The sequence below is a fragment of the Dipodomys ordii genome, unplaced genomic scaffold, assembly GCF_000151885.1.
Source record: "Dipodomys ordii isolate 6190 unplaced genomic scaffold, Dord_2.0 Scaffold35, whole genome shotgun sequence".
Taxonomy (NCBI): Eukaryota; Metazoa; Chordata; class Mammalia; order Rodentia; family Heteromyidae; genus Dipodomys; species Dipodomys ordii.
Window position 1 is genome coordinate 11,666,291 of NW_012267251.1, and position 23,747 is coordinate 11,690,037.

Below are 23,747 nucleotides of genomic sequence, written 5' to 3' on the forward strand. Positions count from 1 at the left end.
TCAACAATCTTGTGGAAAAGACAATATTTCCATTTTTTTAAGCTAGAGCAATTAGTAAGTAGTAGAACTAGAATATTCCAAGTCTTTTCATTTCAATCATCAGGGAGAGGGGACTCAGAAAGAAAAATTACTGTGTTAATACTTCTTAACAAATCAACCTCATTGCTGACAATACCACTTAGAAATTATTGAGAAATACATTAGTGAGATCATAAAAATGGAATTGAAATTTCATAATGCAAAGAAATAAAACTAAAGTACCTAATAGACTCATTGATTCCCTTTTTAATTTTTTTGTAGAAATTTTTATATTGGCAAATGTAAAAGTTGACCTGGGAAGCACTGACCAGACTATTTGGAACTTGATTTATTTTGGCAAAATAGTATGTCTGGGTAAAGTGAAATCCTCAGGCAATTGCTTTCAAAGTTGAGGATGTAGAATGAACCTAACTTAGTTACCTAGTAGTAACAAGTATTTAAGGAAAAGACCAGGTGCCAGGAGGTTGAGATCTGAGGATTGCGGTTTGAAGCCAGCCCTGGCAGGAAAGTCCATGAGACTTTTATCTCCAGTTAAACACACACACACACACACAAACAGAAGTGGAGCTGTAGCTCAAGTGCTAGAGTGCTAGCCTTGAGCACAAAAGCTCAGGGACAATGTCCAGGCCCTGAGTTCAAACCCCAGGACCAGCGCACACACACACACACACAAAAAGACAATGACCTTCATTGCCCAAGGAAGAGATTTGAGGTTGCAGATCAACAGCTCTTTGCCTAGCCCTCTAGGCTCTAGAAATCATAAGATGCCATGTCTTTGTCCTTTTCCTTCAGTTTTCCAGCTCCTTTCTCTGTGCTCAGCAGCAACTTCTAACTCACATGGGAGGATAGAGGCAAGGTTATTTATCTCCAGAGGAGTAGAGACTTCTGGGTGAGGTAGGGAGTTGATGGATAACATGCCTGCAGACTCAACTCAGGGATATTTTTACCTTCCCACACTTGACTTACCTCGATGCAAATACCTAGCCATGGTTTCCATACCAGCATGAGAATGCTGGTCACACCCTGACACAGTTTTGATCTTTCAGGATTTAATAGAACCTGAAAAGGTAATCCATCATAGCTCTTTATCAGATTGTTATTTATTTGAATGGTTCACCAAGTGACAACCAGAGTTAGCTAGTGAGCTGTGAACATGAGTGAGAAAAAAATGATTTGGGGAATCACAAGTAGAAACATGAGCAAGGAAGAAATTTGCAACCTCTCCTTTCAGAATGTTGCTGTATTCTGAGCAGTTGGGCCTTGCTTTGAGGGTTATAGCCTCTTGGTAAATTTTCCTCATTAGGAAACTCTGGAGTCCCTTGGGATTTCTCTTCCAAAGAGAGGCCTTTGAGGGTTACAGGTATTAGCAATGGATGTTTCCTAAAGGATTTTCACCTCTGGGTCCCAAAATACTATTCCAAGTCCACAATTAGCCACTAGTTGGAGATTAGGATATCACCCAGGGAAGACTGACAGCAGGTGAGCTGGCAGCTGGAGCAGATGGAAAGGGGAAGGTGACAGGAGAGCCTATTTTCATGCAGATGTTCTCGTGCAAAACCATAAAGGAACCCAGGGAACAGGTCTTGAATAAGGCACCAGAAATTATTTAGAATAGCATTTGTTTCTGCTTTGTTTTATATTTCATTTAGTGTAGGGACACATTGGGGGCTGGTTGTAACTGCTAAGGGCAGTTCTACAGAGGAAAGTGAAGCTGCTTATTTATTTATTTATTCTTCTTGCACTTATCACTGATTGTGTAATAGCTGCTGGGTTGAGGTTTTGCGCATAAGAAATGAGAAGAAGGAATGACCTGGGTCTATGAACATAGGGAAGAGACAGTGTAGAGAGGAAGACATGAGGAATAAACCCTCAGTGAGAGTAGTATAGAAAGTACTGTCATTGACATGGAGATTTGCAAGTTATACACAGAGCCATATGAGCAAGTTTTCGTTTATTGTTAAATGAGGGAAGCATGACAAGCCCTTACTTAAAAGTATATACTGTGCAGAAAAAAAATATAGGAAAAAATAGCTATTTTTTGCACCTTTTTTACATTTTTTAATTTTATATATATATTTTATTGTAAAGATGCTGTACAGAGGGTTACAGTTACATGAGTAAGGCAATGAATACATTACTTGTCAATCATTGTTACCCCTTCCCTTCCCTGGTGTTGTCCCACTATCCCTTCCCTCCCCCACCTCTACACTTCCCCACCCCACCCTCCCGAGGTTGTAAAGTTCATTTCCAATATACTGTCCTGTTGGTATCCTTGTGGCAATGGGTCATCTTGTGTCCTTGTTTCAGTGTTTTGTTATTCCCCAGATTAGACATATGTATATACAAGAGGCAGGGTACCAAAACCAAATACAGTCTCAACAGGAGATATGCCATAGAGGAGAGAAATAAAAAGGAAACAACAACAATAATAAAATCACAGGATACATTTAAGACAATAGCAATAAAGACAGACCTCTTGTGTCCATATCTTGAAGTTCATTTCACTTAGCAGTTTGATTTTTTTATTTTGATGGTGCTGGGGTTTGAACTCTGGGCCTCATGCTCATTAAGCAAACTTGATATCACTAAAGCCACATCCTCAGTCCCATTTTTTTTTTTGAGTTAAGGTCTTGCTTCCTTCCCCAGCACATGTCTGGACCACTGCCCATCTATTTTAGGCTTTTTATCATTGTAGGATAATAGGCATGTACCAGCTTTCTCTTTGAGATAGTTTTCTGTCCAGGCTGACCTAGAGCTATGATCCTCCCTATTTCAGTCTCTCATGTACTTTAGGATGCCAGGCATGTGCCACAGTACCCGAATATAGAGAGAAGGCATCTCATGAACTTGTCTGCCTGTGCTAGCCTAAAGCAATGAGCCTCCCATTCTTGTTCTTTCCATTCTTGTTCTTTCCATCTATTAAAAAGTTTTAAATGTTTTATACACCTCCCACCTGAATGACCCCATGTCTTTCTAGTGATTTGTGGGTCCCACTTGGGAAATCCTACACCATTTAACTTTGGAATTAAACATGGGCAAATGAACCATTGCAGCAGGAGACAAGCAAGGCAGCTGAAAATCCACAAGGATGGTGTGAGGGGTCTGGGGTGTGGCTTGTGTTGTAGAATATTTGCATAGCAAGCATGAAGCATTACCCCTCCCCCCAAAAATAGAGTCATAAAAGTGCCATGGTAATAACCAAGTATAGTGGTATACAGCTATAATCTCACCACTCTGGTGCCTGACACAGAAAGCTGGGCTACATATAGAGACCTATCAAGACACTGTCTTTAAATTAAAAAAAAATGTTCCAAGACCTTGGGGTTTATCTGCCCACCTGGCACTACCACTATTGCAATAATTAATAAACTATAAACATTTCCCCTTCCCCTCACCTGGCACTCTCACTTACTAATGCAACAATAATCTATAGATATTCCCCCTTCCCTGTGATCATCTCATTTCTAATAAGGAAATTATAATCATAGCATCTTCCCTGCATGCTATATGGAGTGACTGTAGGAGGCATACAAGAAAATTTATGCTGATGCGCTCTAAAATCTCCTAGGTTCCTATACATACAAAAAGAACGGGTACTGTAAGTTTATTTCTGTTTGCTCTGCACCATAGTGGCTAGAACGGTTTGCCATAAAGCTTCAGAGCATACCATGTGTCAAGCTCAGTGTGTTTGGACACTATTTGACCTTGAGCAACTTAGTCTCCCTAGCCCTCAGTAAACTCATCCATAAAACAGAGTAATGATAGTAGTTCATTGGGTGGTTGTAGAAATGTGATGATGTCCAGTAAAATACAGTCTCTCATCGGGCAGACAAGGTTTAAACAAGTGATCACATCTAACATACGGTCATATTTCGGCTGTTAGAGCAGGTAAAATTCCAAAACCTCATCTTGTGTTTAGAACTGTTGTGTGTGGTATGCACATAGCAGGTGACAACTACTCCCTTCAAGCTCTCAGAAATCCTGCACTTCTCATAAGGATGTAATGCAGAATACAGGAAGAGGCCCAAGAGTGTCCAGTTCTGCCAGTTTCCCTTGTAGCTGAGCCTCTGCTCCTGGGGTGATAGAATATACTCTGGGAGAGGCAGGCAAGAGGTCAGTGAGGTACCACAAAGCAGGCATACCTTCATACCAAGAAAACTGGAACTCCAGGAGGCTGTCCATCTACCTTGCAGTTCTGGTTCATCAGTGGAACTGAAGGAGACCACTCAGGGACTTTATTTAGGAGTTGGTCCCCTTGAACTAGGCACATGAAGCTCCTGTAGAAACACAGAGCAGCATACTCATCCACCAGGAAGATCTGCACCTGCCCCATACCAAAGCCTCAAAAAGATTTTTTTTCTTTATGGATTGAATAAAAATTGGATCAGAAACCAAATGTCTCCTGAAAAAGGAAACTTTCTGGCTGAGTGTCTGTAATTCCTTCCCTTCCCTCCCCCCCAGGAATCTAATTCCTCTCTCTCCTCCTCTTACAGAAAATGAAGGAGTACCTGGAAGGCAGGAACCTCATCACCAAGTTACAAGCCAAGCATGATCTGTTACAGAAAACTCTGGGAGAAAGTGAGTGTGGGAATGCTGTTTTGGGGGAAGCCTGGCTGAGCTTCCTGCTGAGCATGCGCCCTGTCCTCAAGCAAGTGGTCCTGATCTGGTTATATGAATATTTTTCCTTTCCTAGCCTGTTTAATGTGGAAGCACATGCCCCAAATGACTGCTTGAGTAATGTGGAAAGGGCAATGCTTAATGAAGCATTAATGTGCATCATCTATTTGTTTAAATGGAGCATGCCTGCTCCTTCACCTTCACTGCCACAACTGGGATAAAGAGGCTAAAAGGTTTTTGCCTCTCCAGATACTATGAAAATTCCTAGCCCTCCTGTGGCAAGACTGAGGCTGGAGGGAGAAGGTGGGGAGCTTGAGAGGAGACACTGAGCTGCTGTTAGGAGGGATAGGATCCTCAGAGTAGAAATGATGGGCAGGCCACTATCTTCTACCACTCCCAGGATTTCCTTCTACTTGGTGGAAGGGTCTCTGTTTAAGTGGCAGCCCTCTCTTCTGTGGCTGTGCTGAAGCCATGATCATCTCAGATGATGATCTTAACCAGACCCTGGAAAGTGGCACTACAAGACAACTGGACTGGCACTCTGGACTTTCTCTCCTTGGCCAGCCGTCAAACAGAAGGCGAAGGTTGCAAGAGAATCTTTCCCAGGGTTGTTTGGCACTCTGCCCAGGTCTCCTGCCTTGCTCTCAGCATCCTGTGATTAATGGGATTCCCAGGTTGGGGATGCCTCTGAATGATCTGCCCTTCCTCCCTGCCCACTAATCTCACTTAGAGATGGGAGGAAGACAAACAGAGAGGCCACAGGGAACCTGTGGTCACATCAGTGACATGTAAGCCTCCACTTAAACTAATATTTTTAATGAATTCTTAAGCACTCATCAGACAAACTAGAGAGTGTAGGGAAGTGGAAGATACATTGCTCATTAGCCCAAGAATTGGAACCCTGCTTTTCATACCAGAGCCTCCTACATTCCCCTCTTACCCTTCTTCCTGCCCTGGAAACAAAACAGTTCCCCCAGTTTATTAATTCTTCTCTTCTATCAGTGATGTTGTGATTGTTTAAGGTGTTCTCCTTAATGTGGAGAAAACCTTTTTGGTAATTCCTGGTCTCTTTGCTCTGTACTACCCAAGGGACTCAGACTAGACAGGTCCAGGCATTGAGAGCCAAACTTTGCTTATGGAAAGTCTTTACCCTTGAGTTATCAGAATGCTCCAAAGGGAATTAGAGGAAAGCAAGCCCAGAACTATTTGAAGCAAGTTATAGCTGTGATGTCTTTTTTGCAAGACAATCTAAGCATAGCCCATCAGTTAAGACAGGGAGTAGGACCTTGAAGTGGATGGTGGGGGAGGGAGGTTGTGCTAACATGCATGTATACACAAAATGCATCCCTTTAGAGAGATGAAGGCTGACCATTCATTAGTTCTGCAAATTGCCATAATCTAAAGATGACAAGTTCAAGCAATAAAGAAAAAAAAACACATAAATCTTCCTGTGTGCAAGTCATCATGTTCCTGCCTTTTGTATGTATTTGTCACTATAATGTAAGAGCCCCTTGTTCTTGCCACAGAGGGATAATTGATATGTATGAATATTCCAGAATGGAAAAGATACAGATGTTGAAAATAATGGCTCAGAATAATATTTTTGCAAATGAAAGCTGAGCCTTCTGCAAGAAGACGCTGTTAGGGGTGGGGGATGGTGTTGCTCAAGATGAACTGAGCTGTAATCAACAATTAACAAGCTTTCAAGGGCAAGAGAAAGGCTACCCTCCCCCAGCCCCTGGAGTTGTCTTTCTGGGAGCTTGAGTGAGAGATGTGAGAGATGATCTGTCCTTCTGCTGGACTTTGTCCCTGTTGTGGCTAATACGGATCTGATGTTCATCAAACTACATTAACCATGAACCCAAAGAAAGTAACATGGCTTACATCATGGTGCATGCATACATGTGTCCAGGTCTTGTTAAAACATATGAATACTTGGTATGAACGCTAAGGCTTTCCACTGCTTTCCTTTTTTTATGGGGAGGGGATGTACTGATATAGGCCTTGAACTTGGAGCCTGAGCGCTGTCCCTGAGCTTTTGTGCTGAAGGCTAGTACCCTACCACTTGAGCCATACATAGTTCCACTTCTTTTTTTATATTTAGTTGGCAATAAATCTCTCATGGACTTTTCTGCATGGGCTGGCTTTGAACTGAGATCCTCAGATCTCAGCCTACTGAGTAGCTAGGATTACAGGCATGAGCCACCAGCACCCAGCCCTTTATATACTTTAAGCTAGCTATATAGTAAGGGAGGAAAGACACCAAAAAAAGAAATGTACTCATTACCTGACTCATGTAATTGTAATACCTATGTAAATCACCTTCATAATAACAACAAAGTAAATAATAATAATAAAGAAACTAGGGAAAAAAAGCTAGCTATGATCCTGAAAATGTTCCGACTGACTGCTTGAGAACTGTGAGTTTCTGGCAGCATCAGCACTAAGTCTCAATTCTATCTTGCCACCCCTGTCTAGCCTCATAGGAGATTTAGTATTAATTTAAACTAAAACATGGGCAAGATTATTTATATTCACTCTCTCCAGACAACTCTTTCTGTTCCCCTCCTGATCCTGTGTGTACAAGCAGTTGTTCCTTTACCTACTCAGGAGCAGGCAGGCTTGTCTGTCTCTCCACACACACACCCTGAACAATACACACACCACACACACACACCCAACACATAAGTAAGAAGCTACCTTACCTCTGGGAAATCTTTCCCAAATTTGTCTTCTAAGGTATGGTCTGCTTTGTTACTGTTTCTCTACATCCACTCCTATTTTCTCCTTGGGAAGACAAAACTAAAGGTTTTAGAGTATGAGCATCCCTGGTCTGGGAGCCAGAAACAGAAAGAGAGGCTCTGGGTGCTCTGTGCTTTCCTGCTAGTGGCTTTGTAGGGAGATGGGCAAAGTTAGTAGTCATTTCTAAAGTGTAGATCTCCTTTTTCTATCCCTTCTGCTTCAACATATGCCTTTTGCCTTTGTCTTTCCACAGGTCAGCGGACAGATTGCAGTCTGGCCAGGTAGGTGTGGCCTGGGACAGCCCTGCAAAGGAATATGGGAGGCCTGTGGGGTCTGTAATTCCAACTGGGAAAGAGCCAGATTGTTGCATTGTAAAGACATTGAATGAGAGCCTGGTGCACTGTCTCATACCTGTAATCCCATTTATTCTAGAGATGGAGATCAGGAGGATTGCAGTTCATAGCAACCTGGGCAAAAAGTTTGTGAGACTCCCTTCCCACCTCCCCCCAACTCAACAAATAAGCTGGGCATGGTGGTACATGCTTGTCATCCTACCTATGTAGGAGGCATAGGAAGGAGGATCTTGGTCCAAGGCATCCTAGGAAAAAAGTCTTGAGACCCTACCTGAAAATAGTTAAAGCAAAAGTTCTAGGGATGTGGCTATAGAAGGCCTGAGTTCAAATCCCAGTGCCTCCAATGAAAAAATTAGCAGACATTGAATGACTTTGCAAAGAAGTGGCTTTGAGCAAGGTTACTGCCTTCTCTTCACTTTATTGTCCCCATCTGGTCTCAAATAGTGCTGGGATTTGCTGTCACTTAAGGGAAGGGCTGGGAAGAACCAAATCAAGGGAGCTACCATTTGTAGAAGTCCTCCCTGATACTCTTAAGAGCCACTCAATTGCAAGAAAATTCAGGAGAGAAAGATCAGGAAATGGTATTTGATCCATGTTTGTACACATGGAAAAGATGACAGCCTCTAATTAGTGACTGTTGGTGGATAATGCAATATTACATTGCATTGGCTTGCCAAATAGCATGGGTAGAAATCCTTGCCTGATACACAAGTATGCAGCTCTCCCAAACTTTCCCTACCTTCCCTCCTTCTCCTATCCCAGCCAAATGTTTTCCCTCCCAGTCATGGTGCTGCTATGAAAAAACTCGTGAGCTGGTGGAAAGCAAGGCATTTATTCAGCCAACAGTCTCAGATGCCTAAAAATGTGCTGATTTAACTGGAGAAAGCTTTCATGGGCAGAACTCCTCAGAGACCCGGTGTTAGCCCATTATATCGATGCTTGGTAGCTGCCAACACACAATAATCATGAGGCCATTTACTATTATAGGCTCATTATTTAGAGATAGCTTCATTTGGCTTTCATCAATTTGCTATTATGGATTACAGCAAAGTTCTCGTTATTAATATACCAGTTTTGAGGACTAGAGAGAAGTAGAAAAATGGAATTCTGTGGAGTATGCTTCCTAATGATATAGTCTTAGTTCACTTGAGGTTCTACCATGTCTGGAAACGACTGAAAAGAGCTCTGAGTTGATTTCCTTGTTACTGGTTTTTTTTCCACCATGTGTGATCTTGAGGCCATTCTTCTCCCCTCTTGGAACCTCAGTTTCCTTTTCTTACATTAGATCCAAATAGCTCAAGGGTTTCAAAGAGATTCTTTGGGAACAGGCTGGCATCAGAAGCAGAGTAAGGCTCAGCAGCCAGGCCTTGGCTCTCTCTTCGCAAGGAAAAAAAAAAAAGAGTATTGCTACCCTCCCTCCTCCTCCTCCTTTGAGGTATTGCAGTTCTGGATCAGATTCCCTTTGGGAAAAAGTCTTCTGAAGCTAAACAAAGATTGGAAAACATTGACAGAGGATCCCTCCTGTTGAATGCCCTATCCACTAAATCTAGAAAAATAACTCCCTTTTTTTTCTCTGAAGAAATCCAAGAGAAAGCAAGCACTATGTCCATTGGTGTTTGTGAATTCCTAGTCTAACTCAAATCTCTTTTACTAGAGGTTGAACCGGTTCCCTCCTATTTGAATTTTGGATATGACATATATTAAAAGCAGGAATCTCTGTGCTTCTGTGAAGAGCAAAGCTTATTGAGTGATAGTAAATTATCAGGCTAGAGCCATGGTTAAAGTGGTGGAAGGCCTACCTAGCAAGCACAGAGCCCTGAGTTCAATCCCTCATACTGAAGAAGAAAAAGAAAAGTAACTTTACCAAGACCCTTACCACTTCTGGAACTGAACTCAATAATATGACCTGTCTGGTTAATCACCACATAGCTTATTTTCATAACTAAAAGCTTTACGTTGGGGGTTTAAAAGTGATTGGTTGTCTCATTCTGTCTTAATTTTTCTCTCTTTCCTCCCTGTTGCTGTATTGGTCATCTCCAATTCCATGGGAACAATCACAGACGTAGCTCCACCGTGAGGAAACAGGTAAGAACCTAACAAAAGCCAGTCATGGCATGGTTAAGATTACAGCAACTTCACTGAGTAAACTTCCATTAGAGTGGTCATAGGTTTTATGACTCATTCTTTTCTCTAGTCAGTCATGAACACTTAAGATTTGGCTTGGCCTGGGCAGATTTGCCAGAATCCCCCATGGCATCCTTTTCTAGAAGACCACAACAGCCTTGCTCTTTTTTATGTATGCGTTAATGTCAAGAACTCAAAGCAGACAATCCCCGGAACTAGACAGTCTTGTGAAAATTTGTAGATTTTGTTTGTTTCTGATAGCATGATCATCCTAGATGTGGTCCTGCTACATGCTAATAGTGCAGAAATAAATCTGGTCCAGGAGTGATAGGCAAGACACATTCAACTCTGCAAATGATGTTCACTATATTATATTAAAATCTGCCACCAGGCAGCCAACTCTCATTACCCATATTAGGAAGGATCTTAGGGAGCAGTCGTGTGGATAATCCACATCAATGAATAATCTAAACAGCACTTGTGCTTGTTTAAAAAAAATTAATTGAAGTTTTTTTTTTGCAGTAGCAAATTTGACTTCCTAATTATACTTTATGGCAAATACAGAAATGGTTTTGTGTTCCCTAAGCTCATTCCAGCGTTGCAGAAGGCAGTTAGCAAGAAGGGAGTAGAAAGAGCTCAGAAATCTTTTTCTATCTGTTCAAGGGAAAACTGGTCCAGGCTTCAAAAAGTCATTCTGGGGGCTGAGAAGGTGGCTCTGGTAGAGCACTTGCTTTGCACGCATGAGGCCCTGGGTTGGATTCCTCAGGACCACATAAGCAGAAAAAGCCGGAAGTGGCGCTGTGGCTCAAGTGATAGAGTGCTAGCCTTGAGCTGAAGAGCTGAGGGACAGCGCCCAGGCCCAGAGTTCAGGCCCCACGACTAGCAGAAAAGAAAAAAAAAAAAAGTCATTCTGGGTAATTCATAGTAAACCTAGCCACAGGGCAATAATCAGATGTGGAGGTCATGTTCCCCCCACAGGCTTTTCAGGGATCCAGCTGCTCTGGCTGGGTGGGCAGCCATCTGGGACACTCAGATCACACCCTAGCTTGTCTTAGCTCTGCTGTCATTAGTCACTGTACCCTGACATTGGATCTCATTTTTTTTCCTTTTCAAATTATTGATTTTAAATAGTCATTAATGTTTTTATGGCTTTTTTTTTTGGTGTTATGGAGGTTTGAACTGACACTTGCTAGGAAGATACCTATCACTTAAGCCATCCCCCTGGCCCTGAATCTCATTTTATTTTATTCTATTTATTGATCTATACTTTTATATATGTATATATATATATATATATATATACATAATATACAAAAAAAGCATTACAACTCTCCTCCTTGTTCCTGTTTTCTTCTTCTTCCCCTTTTTCCCATAATTTCACTTAATATTAAAGAAGAATGAAATCCTTCCTGGGGATAATTCATTTCATTTAGAATTCACAGGTAGATGAATGGCTTAAAGACTGAACAAGCCATTTTATTTTAAATACCATGAGTAGGAAGTACTTGAAGTTTGTTCCTTTCAGTTCCTCATCTAAAACTGGGCATTCTGCTTGGAGATGCAGCATAAGAGTGATGGGTTTTGAACTTCTGCTCTGGTTGCAGAAGTGGTATTGGAGCCCAAAATTTGGCCAACCCCTGGGTGGGCTTACCATTGGAGGGGAGCAACATGAAGCTGGTTTGCATTCTGCTGTACCTAAGCAATTGCAAGCAAAGTGTATTTGCCTGGTACTCTTTGCATAAGACTACATTCTTAAGTCCCAATCAAATGAAGACCTTGTATTTTGTTTTGCTAACCCAGTTTCTGTCCAGCAGTTCAGATCTAATGATAGGTCAGCTAAGGTTTTTCTACAATGGGAAAGAGAGCAAAATAGTAATTTGGAAGATGAGTAATCTTATATAAACAGTCAGGATGTCACTTTTTATTTGTATATGTTGTTGTTTTGCATTTTTTTCCAGTTATCTAATGAATTCTAGTCACTTTGACCCAGCAGAAACAATTAAACCATCCAGACCTTTCTTAAGAGAAAGACACCTCAAATGTCGTTTCCAGACTTTCTCTGCTTCCGTTAAGCCTAGCATTTTCTCTCCTCTGGCCATTGCTTCCATGTCTTCTTTCCTGGTCTTACTTTCTCTATTCCTGTAGATTTAGGCTTTTCCCCAAAGCCTGGCCCTCTGTTAACTTCCCTTCATGTCACTCTGTTCTCCTAGATGGCGCTGTCTCTTCGTCCCCAATCTCCCCTACTTTCCGAGGCCCTGCCTGCCTTAGTTTGTGGGTCTAAGCAACTGATTGGACTTCTGTGCTTGAAAGTAGAGATAATGCTATTCTAAACATTGGTTGTCTCTTCCCCCTACCACATTTCCATTTCCTCAGTTCCTCCCCTAACTTCTTTCTTTCCATTAATAGGGACTCTCTATCCCTCCTAGTCTCTAAGGCCCCAAGTCTTACCTTTGACACCTTTTTCTTTCTCATTACCCACATCTAGTCAGTTGTCCAAACTTGCTTTTTCTCCCTTGATGAAAGCAGAAATCTTAAAAAAAAAAAAAATCTAATAGAAGTCAATACCTGACAAATACCCTAACTCTTACTCACAAGAAGTAACACCAGTGGGGAAAGGTTGCTGAAGGATACCAAGTAGTAAGTTTGCATGTGCTGTTACATTGGGGTGACCACAGATAAAAGTAATATATCATACATTTACATAAACTAGAAGACAGGATTTTTAATATTTTCAGCACAAATAGAAGAGAGGAAGTAGGTATATTTAAGCTAGTTTAAACATGACACAATATATACGTGCATCAAAGCATCACCTAGTATCTCATTAATATGTACAATTTTATGTTTTCACGTCAGTTAAGATAAATTTTCAAAACAAATAAAAATGTTAATACCTAGGTTATACCAAAATAAAAATAAAAGAAGTTATGCTGAAGGAGACATACTTCAAACACTGTCTGACCATCTTTCTGATTGTTTTTTTCCTGCAAATTACTGGAACACTGCTCTACTATCTTTTTAAGCTATACCTACTGTCTGTCTCCCATCAGTGACCTTAACCTGATTTGATGGAAATTTCGCCAGCATGTCCTTAAAGGCCCCTTTCAATTTTAAGATTATATGACCAAAACTACTGTGAACAACAACAACAACAAATTGAACTGACCTTCATTCTACCATTGGGAGAATGGGGAGAGAGAAAAATATTATGAATGAAAACGTAGAAATTACTCTATTGGGGTTGGAGGCATGGTTCCAACCAGGTGGTAGAGCACCAACCAATGAGTGAAAATATCAGAAACTGAGAAACATCACGAGAAGCAGGAAAGATGGCAGGAAGGATCATCTAAAGCCTTTATGCCTTTGTCTCTTATTTATTCATACTGGAGACTTGTTTAGGCTCCATGGAAGCAGTGGGACAAGAACAATGCTCTTCTGTAGTAAGATGTGTCACTGCAGGCCCACCCTTGCATACCACAGGTTATTCCTCTGAGCTACTTCCCATGTACTCTTGGTGACCATGGACATGCAGAGTAATCTCTTCAACATCCTGTTTCTTGCCAATCATGCCTATTTCATTTTGCCATTGATAGTCTATTTTCTGCACATCCACGCAGATTTGCTGCATTCACATAACTTGTTGAAGCCAATAATCTATGAGCTTCCCAACTTCTGCCAAGCCTTTATATAAATCTGGGGCCAGAAAAACTTTACCAATTCTCATATTGCTATTATCATCATTATCTCTGCTGCTACTATTTATAAAGGAAGCCTATAATAACTTCAGTCTATAAACATAAAAGACTTTCCAGAAAAATGAAGCTTTTTTTCCTCCTAGTAATGGAACCCAGACTCTTTGCTAAAGTATAGAAGACAGGATTAAGGTTTTATTTCTAAGATCACCTGACTTGACTGGCAGAGGTCAAAGGACAGACCTGACTGCTGTAGCTTGAGAGCTAGAGGAAGCAGATGGTTCAGGGGGTTGCAAAGCTGAGAGCATTTGGGTCACAGAGACCTTCCTGATGCCGCTCCACCTTGGCATATACAGTTCTCCTTTGGCATCATGGTGGTTCCTGGCAAGCTAGAGGCTAAGCCAGCTCTTCTCCTAGTCTTGTTCTTCATGAGACCCAGCTGCCTCTCTAATGGCAGCAAACCCTGTGGCTACAGTTGGAAATTCAGAGCCAGGAGGGACAAAGGCAAAAAAACCTATGAAATGGGCAAGCAGTGCTAGTGCCCACTCCACTGGAGAGTCCAGTGTCTGTCCTGACCAGAGTCCAGTGTCTGTCCTGACCACCTGAAGCCTTTTCTAGCTAGGTTCTGGGCCTCTGCTTGATGTCTTTCTTCTACACAGCTCAATTATTATACATGCTGCTGCATTATAAAACCCTCCTGGTTCTTAGTAATAATTGTTTGGTGACCTCCTAGGAAACAGTGTTGTAAAGTGTTCAGTCTCAGAGGGGGATGCAGCATTTAATCCTGGCCTTGCCACTTTCTGGCTCTGTGATCATAAGCAACGATTTGACCCCACTAAGCCTTCATTTCCTCATTGTCAAGTAAGAATAAAAGTAATGATAACACCTAGTCTGTAGGATTGTTATGAGGACCAATTTACCTGAGTACATGGCTCAACATCTCTGTAAATGGTAAGCACTAATATCCACGTGCCAAGAGGAAATATTACTGCCCTTGCCACCATCACCTCCTCAGGTTGTGAATGACAAACCGAAGTCCACAGAAGTTAAATGACTTGGGCAAGATTACTCTGGGAACGAAGTACACAACAAAAATTGACATAGAAGGCAGTAGCTTTTCTTATCTGATTATCTCCACTACTTCCAAGAGTTTGTTTTTTCTTTTCTATCAAACAAACTCTCTTTCTGAAGCTCCCTTTGGTTCATTCTTTGATCTTCAACTGGTGTTAATTGAGTACCCACTATGTTAGAGCATTGTGGCCAGTAATGGGTCCCCAGGACTGGAAATAGAAGGTGCCCTGGTATAGCCTAAGATGTAGTTGTCATGGAAGTCACAGTCAGGGTTTAGGAGAGCTGTCAGCAGCAGGAGCCACTCATATGATGAACAGAAAGGTCATTGTGGCTGTGGCTGACATAAAAGGTCAAGAACAGACCTAGGAGCCTTGAAGGCATAGACAGCACCCTGACCATGTACAAATATGAAGAAAGCAAAGAGAAGTCTCTGGAAGTTTAATGATGAGATGTATACTCTTGACAATCCCCTATGTGAAGGAAGAGAAGTGCGAATGAAGGGTGAGAATAGAGGTACTGGTGGACTGGGCTGGGATGGTGGCATGCAGCTAGGGAAGTGAATAGACTTGAAAGATTTTAGAAGCCCAGACAGAATAATTGGATGGACGCAGGCAGGGAGAGGGTAGATAAAAGGTGACCTACTCCAATTAAGACATGCTGGATTTAAAGGCATCTGTGTGGCATTCCCAGTTGGTGGTTGTGGTTTTGTGCCCTGATTGGAGGGCATAGAGAGACCAGGAACCTCTCTGTGGGCCACCCATGGGGCCAGCACATGATATGGCTCACTTTCTCTGACCTAGGCTATCCTAGTTTGACCATTCTGATAGAGTGTTTCTCTTTGGCTTTTCAGGACTCTAGCCAGACAATTCCTTTGGTGGTAGAAAGCTGCATCCGGTTTATCAGCAGACACGGTAAGCAGAGTTTCAGCCTTGCCTATATTTGTGCAAAGGTTGGGAAGGACTTCCAGGAATTGTTCATAGAGCAAGAATAGAGATTGCCTTCCCATCCTGACATTTTCCAAGTACTGTGTGCTACCTCAGAATGACCGCACCTAGACGTTGAAAGATAACATTTTGACCCAAAACTCCACAGTAGCTAACCATATGCCTTTTTCTAGCTCAAAAATAAGTTTTAAATCCCAGTTGCTGTATGAGAAAATATGGGCGTCCTTGGTGGCAGTAGCTTCTCCATTAGTCACAGCTATTGCATGTATAGGTAGCTCCATGGCACAGCCTGGCCATTTTGTCCCCAGAGTAGTTAGAAACAACTCCATTTCTATTTCCCTGGTCTCTTATAGTAGTCAGATTTTGTTCTGGTTTGGTTTTATTGGATACAGTGTCCCATAAGAACTCAATTATTAACTGCTCCTAAAGTTATATTCAATATTTGGGAGTCTGCAGGGGCTGGCTCTTTCTCAGTCTCAGGCAAATCACACTAATCCTTCTGCTTGGACAGAGCTAAATCTAATAACTCCCTTCCTTACTAGCTACTGGTCTGCTTGGACAGAATTTAGGGATGGAGATAATTGCCAGGGAATTGATTTTCCAATGGTTAGAGTATTGTTTTACAAAGCACAGATGTGAAGGTATCTAGAAACTGGGCATCAGAAGTTGTTTTAGTTATTGTCTTCCTTGGTGATATGAAAGGAGGTCCTGGAGCTAAGAAGGAATATAAAGTATTGCTGTCTAAATCCAAAGGCAGTCATTCTCCCCCTTGCCCTATAAACAGAGATACTGCTTGGGTTTTTGGAACAGTAACTATTTTAGCATTCTTATTACTTATCTCACTCTCCATTAGCTGCAATTTTTAAATGTTATCTCTATCCACGTAAGGGAAGAACACTGTACCTCACTACTGAATATTCAGCAAATATGTATCAAGCCCCTGATCAATGCTGAGCATCATGCATTGCCTAGTACAACCTAAATGCCCATACATAGAAGAGTTGTTGAAAAGACTACATCCATCCATTGTAATGGACGCTACACAACTGCAAAAAGGCAATGAGAAAGATGTTCATAACCTGATATGGCAAGATCCCTATGACCTGTTGTTTTTTGTCTGAGACCAGGACTCCGACTTCATACCTGACACTTTCACTCATTGGCTAGCGTTCTACCAACTAAGCACACTTCCAACACCCTAGAAGTGAAAAAGAAGAAATACTTAAGAGTATCTATAGTGTGCTGTTAGCGTTCTACCAACTAAGCACACTTCCAACACCCTAGAAGTGAAAAAGAAGAAATACTTAAGAGTATCTATAGTGTGCTGTCTTTCATATAAAAAATATAAGAATATATAATTATGTCTCAATGCTAACAAAAATACAGGAAAAAAATCAATCTAGAAGCTAGTATGTTATTGATATCACAGGAAATTGGTACACAGGAGTGTTTGGGCAATGGGAGATAGAAAAGGCATGGGAGCATTTTTCTGAGTATTTTTTTATATAGTTTTGACTTTTAAAACTATGCTAAGGTTTCTAATACTCAGTGGATAGACAAATAAAACTAGAATGTAAGTAAAACACAGATGGAATGTGAACAGTGTTAAGTAAAGTTGTGTCACAAATGCATACCACATTGGAAGAGAATGAGGAAGAAGAAAAGAACTAACCAAGTAACTTTATACAACAATGCTTTGACTATATACTACTAGTCTAAAGGCAAAAATAGCTTTAAACAAACACAAAGTTAATCAAGTATGGGTGAGCAATTCCAAATTATTTTATGTATAGTTTTGAATTAAGCAAACAAATAGATTTTTTTTTCATCTTAGGGTGTTAGCTTACAAATTTAGGTAGCTTATTCAGCTAAATTGATTTTTTCTCTCAAATAATGACTCTAGGTTTTTGTGAGCTTCTCCCCTCCCCCCCCAAAAAAAACACCAAAAAAATCCCTAAAGTATGTGTTTAATAGGGATACCCTTCTTAACTTTGTCAGTCTCACAATTGTCTCTGGGCCTCTCAGTGCTGGGAATTTTTATGTCCTTACTATCTTCACCACTACCGCTCTTCACCCCCCCACCCTCCAGAGGAAAGCATTAAATCCTTTATTACTTAGGTAAGATATATGTGCATCCTTGTGTGGCTGGGTCAGGATGATTTGGGTCCTCTTAAAAGAGAAGAGGGAACATGAGGAGCCATCTTTTCCATGAGGAAGGGAACATGGGGTGGCTACTACAGCAGTCATTTAGAATTACCCAGGAAGAATCACTCTCAGCAAGAGCTGAATCCCACACCAAATGGGAGGTCTTTTGCCAAATATAAAATAACTTGCCCAAGTCCAGTAGGCTTTATACTTTCTTGCTGGCATTCACTATGAAAAAACACAGAACTAAAGATTGTGGGTTTGCCATTTTGTTTATGCAAGGATTTACCTGCATTCGAATCAAAAGGCAGCTGGTTTTCCCCTTTCCCTTCTGGAAAAGTTAGTTTCTGCTCTCAGAAGCATCATGTAAGGCACTCTATAAAGTTTTTTGTCTGTTGAGGAAGAACTAAGCAGTCCTTCTAAAGCACCTTCCACCAGGAAAACCAGAAACTAGACCAAATGGAGCACATGTTGTTTCAGGACTCTTGCCCAATTTCCAACACCTTTTCGCTCTACTTGTCCTGGAACCTTGGGCCAACACCATTCCTTTGGTGGTCTAGCCTACCCCAAAGCAACAAGGTAACCCTCTCCCTAGCTGGTGCTGGGCCAGCTAGAAACTGTGCCGTACATCAGCAGCCTGGCCTCTGCGATGTCAGTCCTTACCCTGTGTCTAACTAATAAGTCACTACTAGGTATGTGGCTGTTTCTGTCAACTCATTATTTATATTCTCTTTTTTTAAACAACATTATCTGGCTCTGGTATCCCATTTGATAACTAACATACTACTGTTACATGGGTATTAATGAGATTTTAACATTGTCTGCCATCCTGTGAGGAACATTCTGTAGATTCCCTTAGAGGAGCAGACAACTTAAGTCTTATTACAAGCCAGGTAATCACATTCCTTCTGCTTACTTCTTAATACTGTTTCAATTGGATTCAGCAATTTCAGTCCTCATCAGTTTACCTGCCAGAGTTCCAGCTGATTGAATCCAGCTGCCTCTCACTGACAAGGTAACCCTGAAATAGCCAGCAAAATATTGCTTTGTTTTCTTAGAAGAAATGTGAGGTTTCCCTGAGATGCCATCACAGAAGGATTTTGACAGAATGGCCAAGGTTGAGACCAGGGTTCCTAAGAAAGGCTAGGCTGTCCTGCTTCATTAGAGATGCCAGTTCAGCTCACCCCCAAGGTCCGGAAGGATCTCTTACTGGCTTTGCAGTTGCATATGTGGGGCTCTCTGGAAGCCAGCTCCAGAATGGCCAGTACAACTCCCACCCTTTCCGCACACCAAGAGGCCTCATGAGTTGGTCTTGAGGGATGATGAGTTCATGACTGCAGCCACCATTCATCAATTTGCTTACCTAAGAAATGAGACTACTGCTAATCCTGACCTTATTGTGAAGTTTCCACTTGTGGGCACCAAGTGTTTTATTTATATGAACGTGCATCTTAGCAACAATCACTATCCAAGCTTTATTTTTCATGATTATTTCTTCTCTTAACAAAACCCAAAATACAGAGGGCGTGTGTGTGTGTGTGTGTGTGTGTGTGTGTGTGTGTGTGTGTGTGTGTGTGTGTGTGTGTGTGCATGCACGTGCATATGCATGTTACCATAATGTAACATTGCTGATGCTTTCTTTAAAGCAAAAGTTATACCTAAGTGGTAGCAGTACTATCTGTTAACAGATCACTTTTATTTTCATGTCCTCCTATCATCTGAAGGTATCCTTCCCTAGACTAGTGGGACTGTATAAAAGCAACAAAAGAATTCCTTTATGACCTCAGATCTTAGGAGACTCATCTGACAGTTCGTAATGTCTTGCATGCATGATCTTATCTCCTGTTCTTGACCCTGGGTAATAAAGATGATGGGCCACTTCCCATTTACAGGTGAGAATAGACAGGCAAAGACAGGAGGAAGGCTACTGTGTGACAGTCTCCCTCTGAGTCAAAAGAGAAGCTAGCTGTACACAGCTCTTCCCTTAAGTGTCTGACTTGGTATTTTCTTTAGGCTAGTACTTCATAAACATCACAGTGATATTCCCTTTGGCCCTACGCTTTGTTTTGTTTTGTTTTGTTTTGGGGGAGGGGCTTGAAAAAATAGGACTGGGAATGTGGCTTCATGGTAGAGTTCTTACCTAGCATGCATGAAGCCCTGGGTTCAATTCCTCAGTACCACATACACAGAAAAGGTCGGAAGTGCTATGGCTCAAGTGGTAGAGCACTAGCCTTGAGCACAGAGAAGCTCAGGGACAGTGCCCAGGCCCTGAGATCAAGCCCCAAGAATGGCCAAAAAGAAAAAAGAGAGAGAGAGAAACTGGGTGCTGTGCACACTGCTGGAGGGGGGCTATATATTTAACTAAGCTTGGCACTGTGGTTGTGAGCTCACCGTCTCTCATTGATCATTTCTCCTGTGTGTTTCTAGGACTACAGCATGAAGGAATCTTCCGAGTGTCTGGATCCCAGGTGGAAGTGAATGACATCAAAAATGCCTTTGAGAGAGGTGAGGGGACAGCCTTGACAATGAGACAGATGTGTCCCTCTCCACCTTCTTCCTCTGAGAGGACCCAGAGTTTAAGAAGCCAGCTTTTTGCCCTCTTCAGCTGTTCACCAACTCTCATCATAAACTCCCCATTAGATATGCAGGGAGATATGGGGAGTGCATTCCAGCATCCTTCCTTCTCAGCCACACCCTGCCTCTCTCCTGCAGATGATCTGCCAAAACTCAAGAAGTTAACTAGGATATCCATGCAGTTTATGGCCTATCCAAAACCCTTGGTGGCAGTTAATATCAAGGCTAATGCGCCTGTTCATTGTAGCCCATTTATTATCTTGTGGGCTATTAAGGTAATGGGCAAGCTTTGGCAATTTCCGTCACTGTAATGGATATATATAGTTTCAATTTGAGGTTGGTCCTATCATTAAATCTAATTACATCTGATAGGAAATTTTCCATAGGGAGCTCTGGCATGATTGTTCTCCCGTAAGTAGGTGTCCTCTGCTGCAGGCCAGGAGGGGTAAGAGCTAGTCAGAAAAGCTGGTCTCTTTGGCCTCATTTTCTTCCCCTAGGGGGCTCAGTCATAGCCTGGTTTTGTGATTCTGTGAGAGACGCAGTTCCTGTGTCCCAATCCCATCCTTGAGGGAATGGTCCTAAGCCTTGTAATCTGCTTTACCTATTCCTTAGTCTATCCACTTACGGAAATGGATGAAGGCACAAGCACCCATCCTCTACTGCCTCTGCTTCATTCTAAGTGTTTTTGCCTCTCTCACTGCTTTCCCCTTTTTTGTGGGGGGATGCTTATCTCAGGAGAAGACCCCCTGGCTGGGGACCAGAATGACCATGACATGGACTCCATAGCTGGTGTCCTGAAGCTTTATTTCCGGGGTCTGGAACACCCACTCTTCCCCAAGGACATCTTCCATGACCTGATGGCCTGCGTCAGTAAGTACCATCCTGTTCTCCGATCGGCTCTGGAGCCATAGCATCTGGAAGCAAGAGATTCAGAAATTTCATTTTCCCCAGTGAGTTTCTCCTTTTTATGTCCACTCCACCATCATTTGTGGGGAGAGGATATGAAGAGAAGAATGACTTTCCCATAAGAATCTAGAACCCACCCCAGTGCTGATAGCTCATGCTACTCAGGAGTCTGAGAGCTGAAGGATCTCAGTTTGAAGCCAGTCTGGACAAAAAAGTCTGCAAAACTCCATCTCCAGAATAACCAGAGAAAAGCAAGACTAGAGACATAGCTCAACTAACATTCCAGCATAGTAAGCAGAAGCCCTGAGTTCAAAAACCACAGTGCCACTTTAAAAAATAATAGTCTAAAGACCCAAAGTGGGAACTCCTGAGCTTTTTTCATTGTTTTGCCTCAGTTGTAAACTCCTGGACTTCTCCAAGCTTTACTTTCCTTTTATAAAGTATCTTTATCCATAAGATGCCATCTTTTCAATTGCTTGAAGCTTACACATCAGTAACTGGGATTTTCATGATACCAAGGGAAAGTGTAACTATTGGAAGTATTTCCTGCTTTTTGCTTTAAACATGTCCTATCTACCCTGCTAACTGTGTTCTCAGTTCTTAGGGGTTGTCTGCCTGCCTCTTACTCTAAAATTGGGGACTTGAAAAGCTATTGCCTTTGCCCATTTAAGCTAACTCATGATATTAAAACATCCTCTCACTGGTTTTCATGGAAAACAATACACAGAAACTTGGATCCGTATCAGGTCACCCTGGAAGCAGACTCAATCTGAAAGATCCTGTCAGTGGCTAGCGGGAACCATACCTTTAAAATGAAGATAAGATACGTCTGTCTTTGACTCAGCGATTACTCAGTAGACTTCTCCTCCTCAGATACTTTGGGAAAGCTCCAGAGCATTCAAGATGTTAGCTCTCTTGTTTTGTTTGTTGACCCACTACATGGAGTCTAGAGGAAAGGAACTACATGGATGATTAAGAACATCCATCCCTAGGGTTCAGTGACAAAGCACTTGCCTAGTATAGTGCAATATCCTGGATTTGATCCCCAGTACCAAAAAAGAAAAGGCAAAAAATACAATTAAAAATAAACAAACAAACATGAACACTGCTTGAGTTGTTTCTTCATGTCTTTTGAAACTGGACCTAGGTGATGTCTCTTATGCTAGGCAAGAGTTCCAGGCAGTCTGTAAAGAGTACATCTCCCTTAGAGATGTTCTCAGTCCTTACCTTGTCTTTTCTACATAAAGGCAGTAGTCAAAAATGACAGTATCCACGTCGCACACTATAGAAGGGAATGCTGCTCATGATGGAGACCACAGGCACAAGGCCATTCCTATAACTAATCTGTCCAGCATAGGAGTCAAGGAACTTCTCGTCTTCTTCTGTGATATCGCTATTTACCCAGAGACTTTTCAGTTCCCACATCTGGTTACACTCCACTCCTATCCTCAGATAAGGGAGAAAAGATCAGCCAGACTTGTCCACAGGAGGAGATGATCATGTATAGTGTGGATAGGAGAGGACCCATATTATCTCTTTCCCTCCCAAGATGAGGGCTCTCCAGGTCTGGGTGTTGAGCAATCATGGCAGGTTTATGATCAGTCAGCTCCTTATCTGTGGGAATTTGAGTAAGAAGGTGGTTGATGATGGGGGGACAACTCTAGTCCTGTCTATGTCTAAGGAGGATACAATTAGTACCTTCTTCCAGCAGCCCCACCTCAAGCAACTGGGATGAAACTCCTGCTGCTGTATGTTAGTGTTCTGCAGGTTTAATCGGTAGCTGTGCTGCACCTCTGGAAGTAAGGGGTTTAAGACCATTGCTCCTTGTGATCACAATCACAGGAGAGGATAACAGATGGCTTTCTTCTTTCAGCAATGGACAACCTGCAGGAGAGAGCACTGCACATCCGGAAAGTCCTCCTGGTCCTACCCAAAACCACTCTGATTATCATGAGATACCTCTTTGCCTTCCTTAATCAGTGAGTAGCCTCCTCAATAAACAACTGGATCAGGTCTTGACTTTGGCCACTGGAAGTTCCATGTTGACTTATGCCTATTCATCCATCCCAACAGAACTCACTGAGTATCTAGAGTATGTTGGCCATAGCAATAGGCTATAAGAATACATTATTAAATGAGAGAGAAAGCCTTGATATTATCTTGTTTCAGAGGAAGGAACAGAGAATAACACGGTTATCAGATGGAATAAATGCTTAAGAAAAAAGAGTAAAGAAGTGAATAGAATGCAGGGGGATTATAGGGATAATAGTGGAAGGACCAAAAATACTTTAGACAGGTGGGGTGCCAAGGATTCTCATGTAAGACAAGGTATAGGCCACAGCCTAAATGAAATACAAAGGGTACCATGGGAACACTCAAGGCATGAGGGTCATGGTGAGCTTAGAGTTGAGAAATGATTGGAATATCTTAAGTGCCACAGTTATGATCTGATTTTGTTTATTTTCAAACCTTCCTACTGCTTTGTGGAGAAGTTATCTCAGAGAGTTGTGAAGAAAAAAGAGCCTTTTTCCAACACTGTG

General features: G+C 41.9%; 1 protein-coding gene across 4 annotated transcripts in view; it reads left to right on the forward strand.

The window, feature by feature from the left end:
* Srgap2 (SLIT-ROBO Rho GTPase activating protein 2) overlaps positions 1 to 23,747 on the forward strand; it is a 243,038-nt gene that overhangs the window by 197,160 nt on the left and 22,131 nt on the right. For all 4 annotated transcript variants that reach the window (XM_013017480.1, XM_013017481.1, XM_013017478.1 and 1 more), the window contains exons 11-17: positions 4,533 to 4,617; positions 7,652 to 7,679; positions 9,812 to 9,836; positions 15,489 to 15,549; positions 20,155 to 20,232; positions 21,037 to 21,171; positions 23,081 to 23,186. In XM_013017480.1, the coding sequence (XP_012872934.1) occupies positions 4,533 to 4,617; positions 7,652 to 7,679; positions 9,812 to 9,836; positions 15,489 to 15,549; positions 20,155 to 20,232; positions 21,037 to 21,171; positions 23,081 to 23,186 (518 nt within the window). The remainder of the gene's footprint in view (positions 1 to 4,532; positions 4,618 to 7,651; positions 7,680 to 9,811; positions 9,837 to 15,488; positions 15,550 to 20,154; positions 20,233 to 21,036; positions 21,172 to 23,080; positions 23,187 to 23,747) is intronic.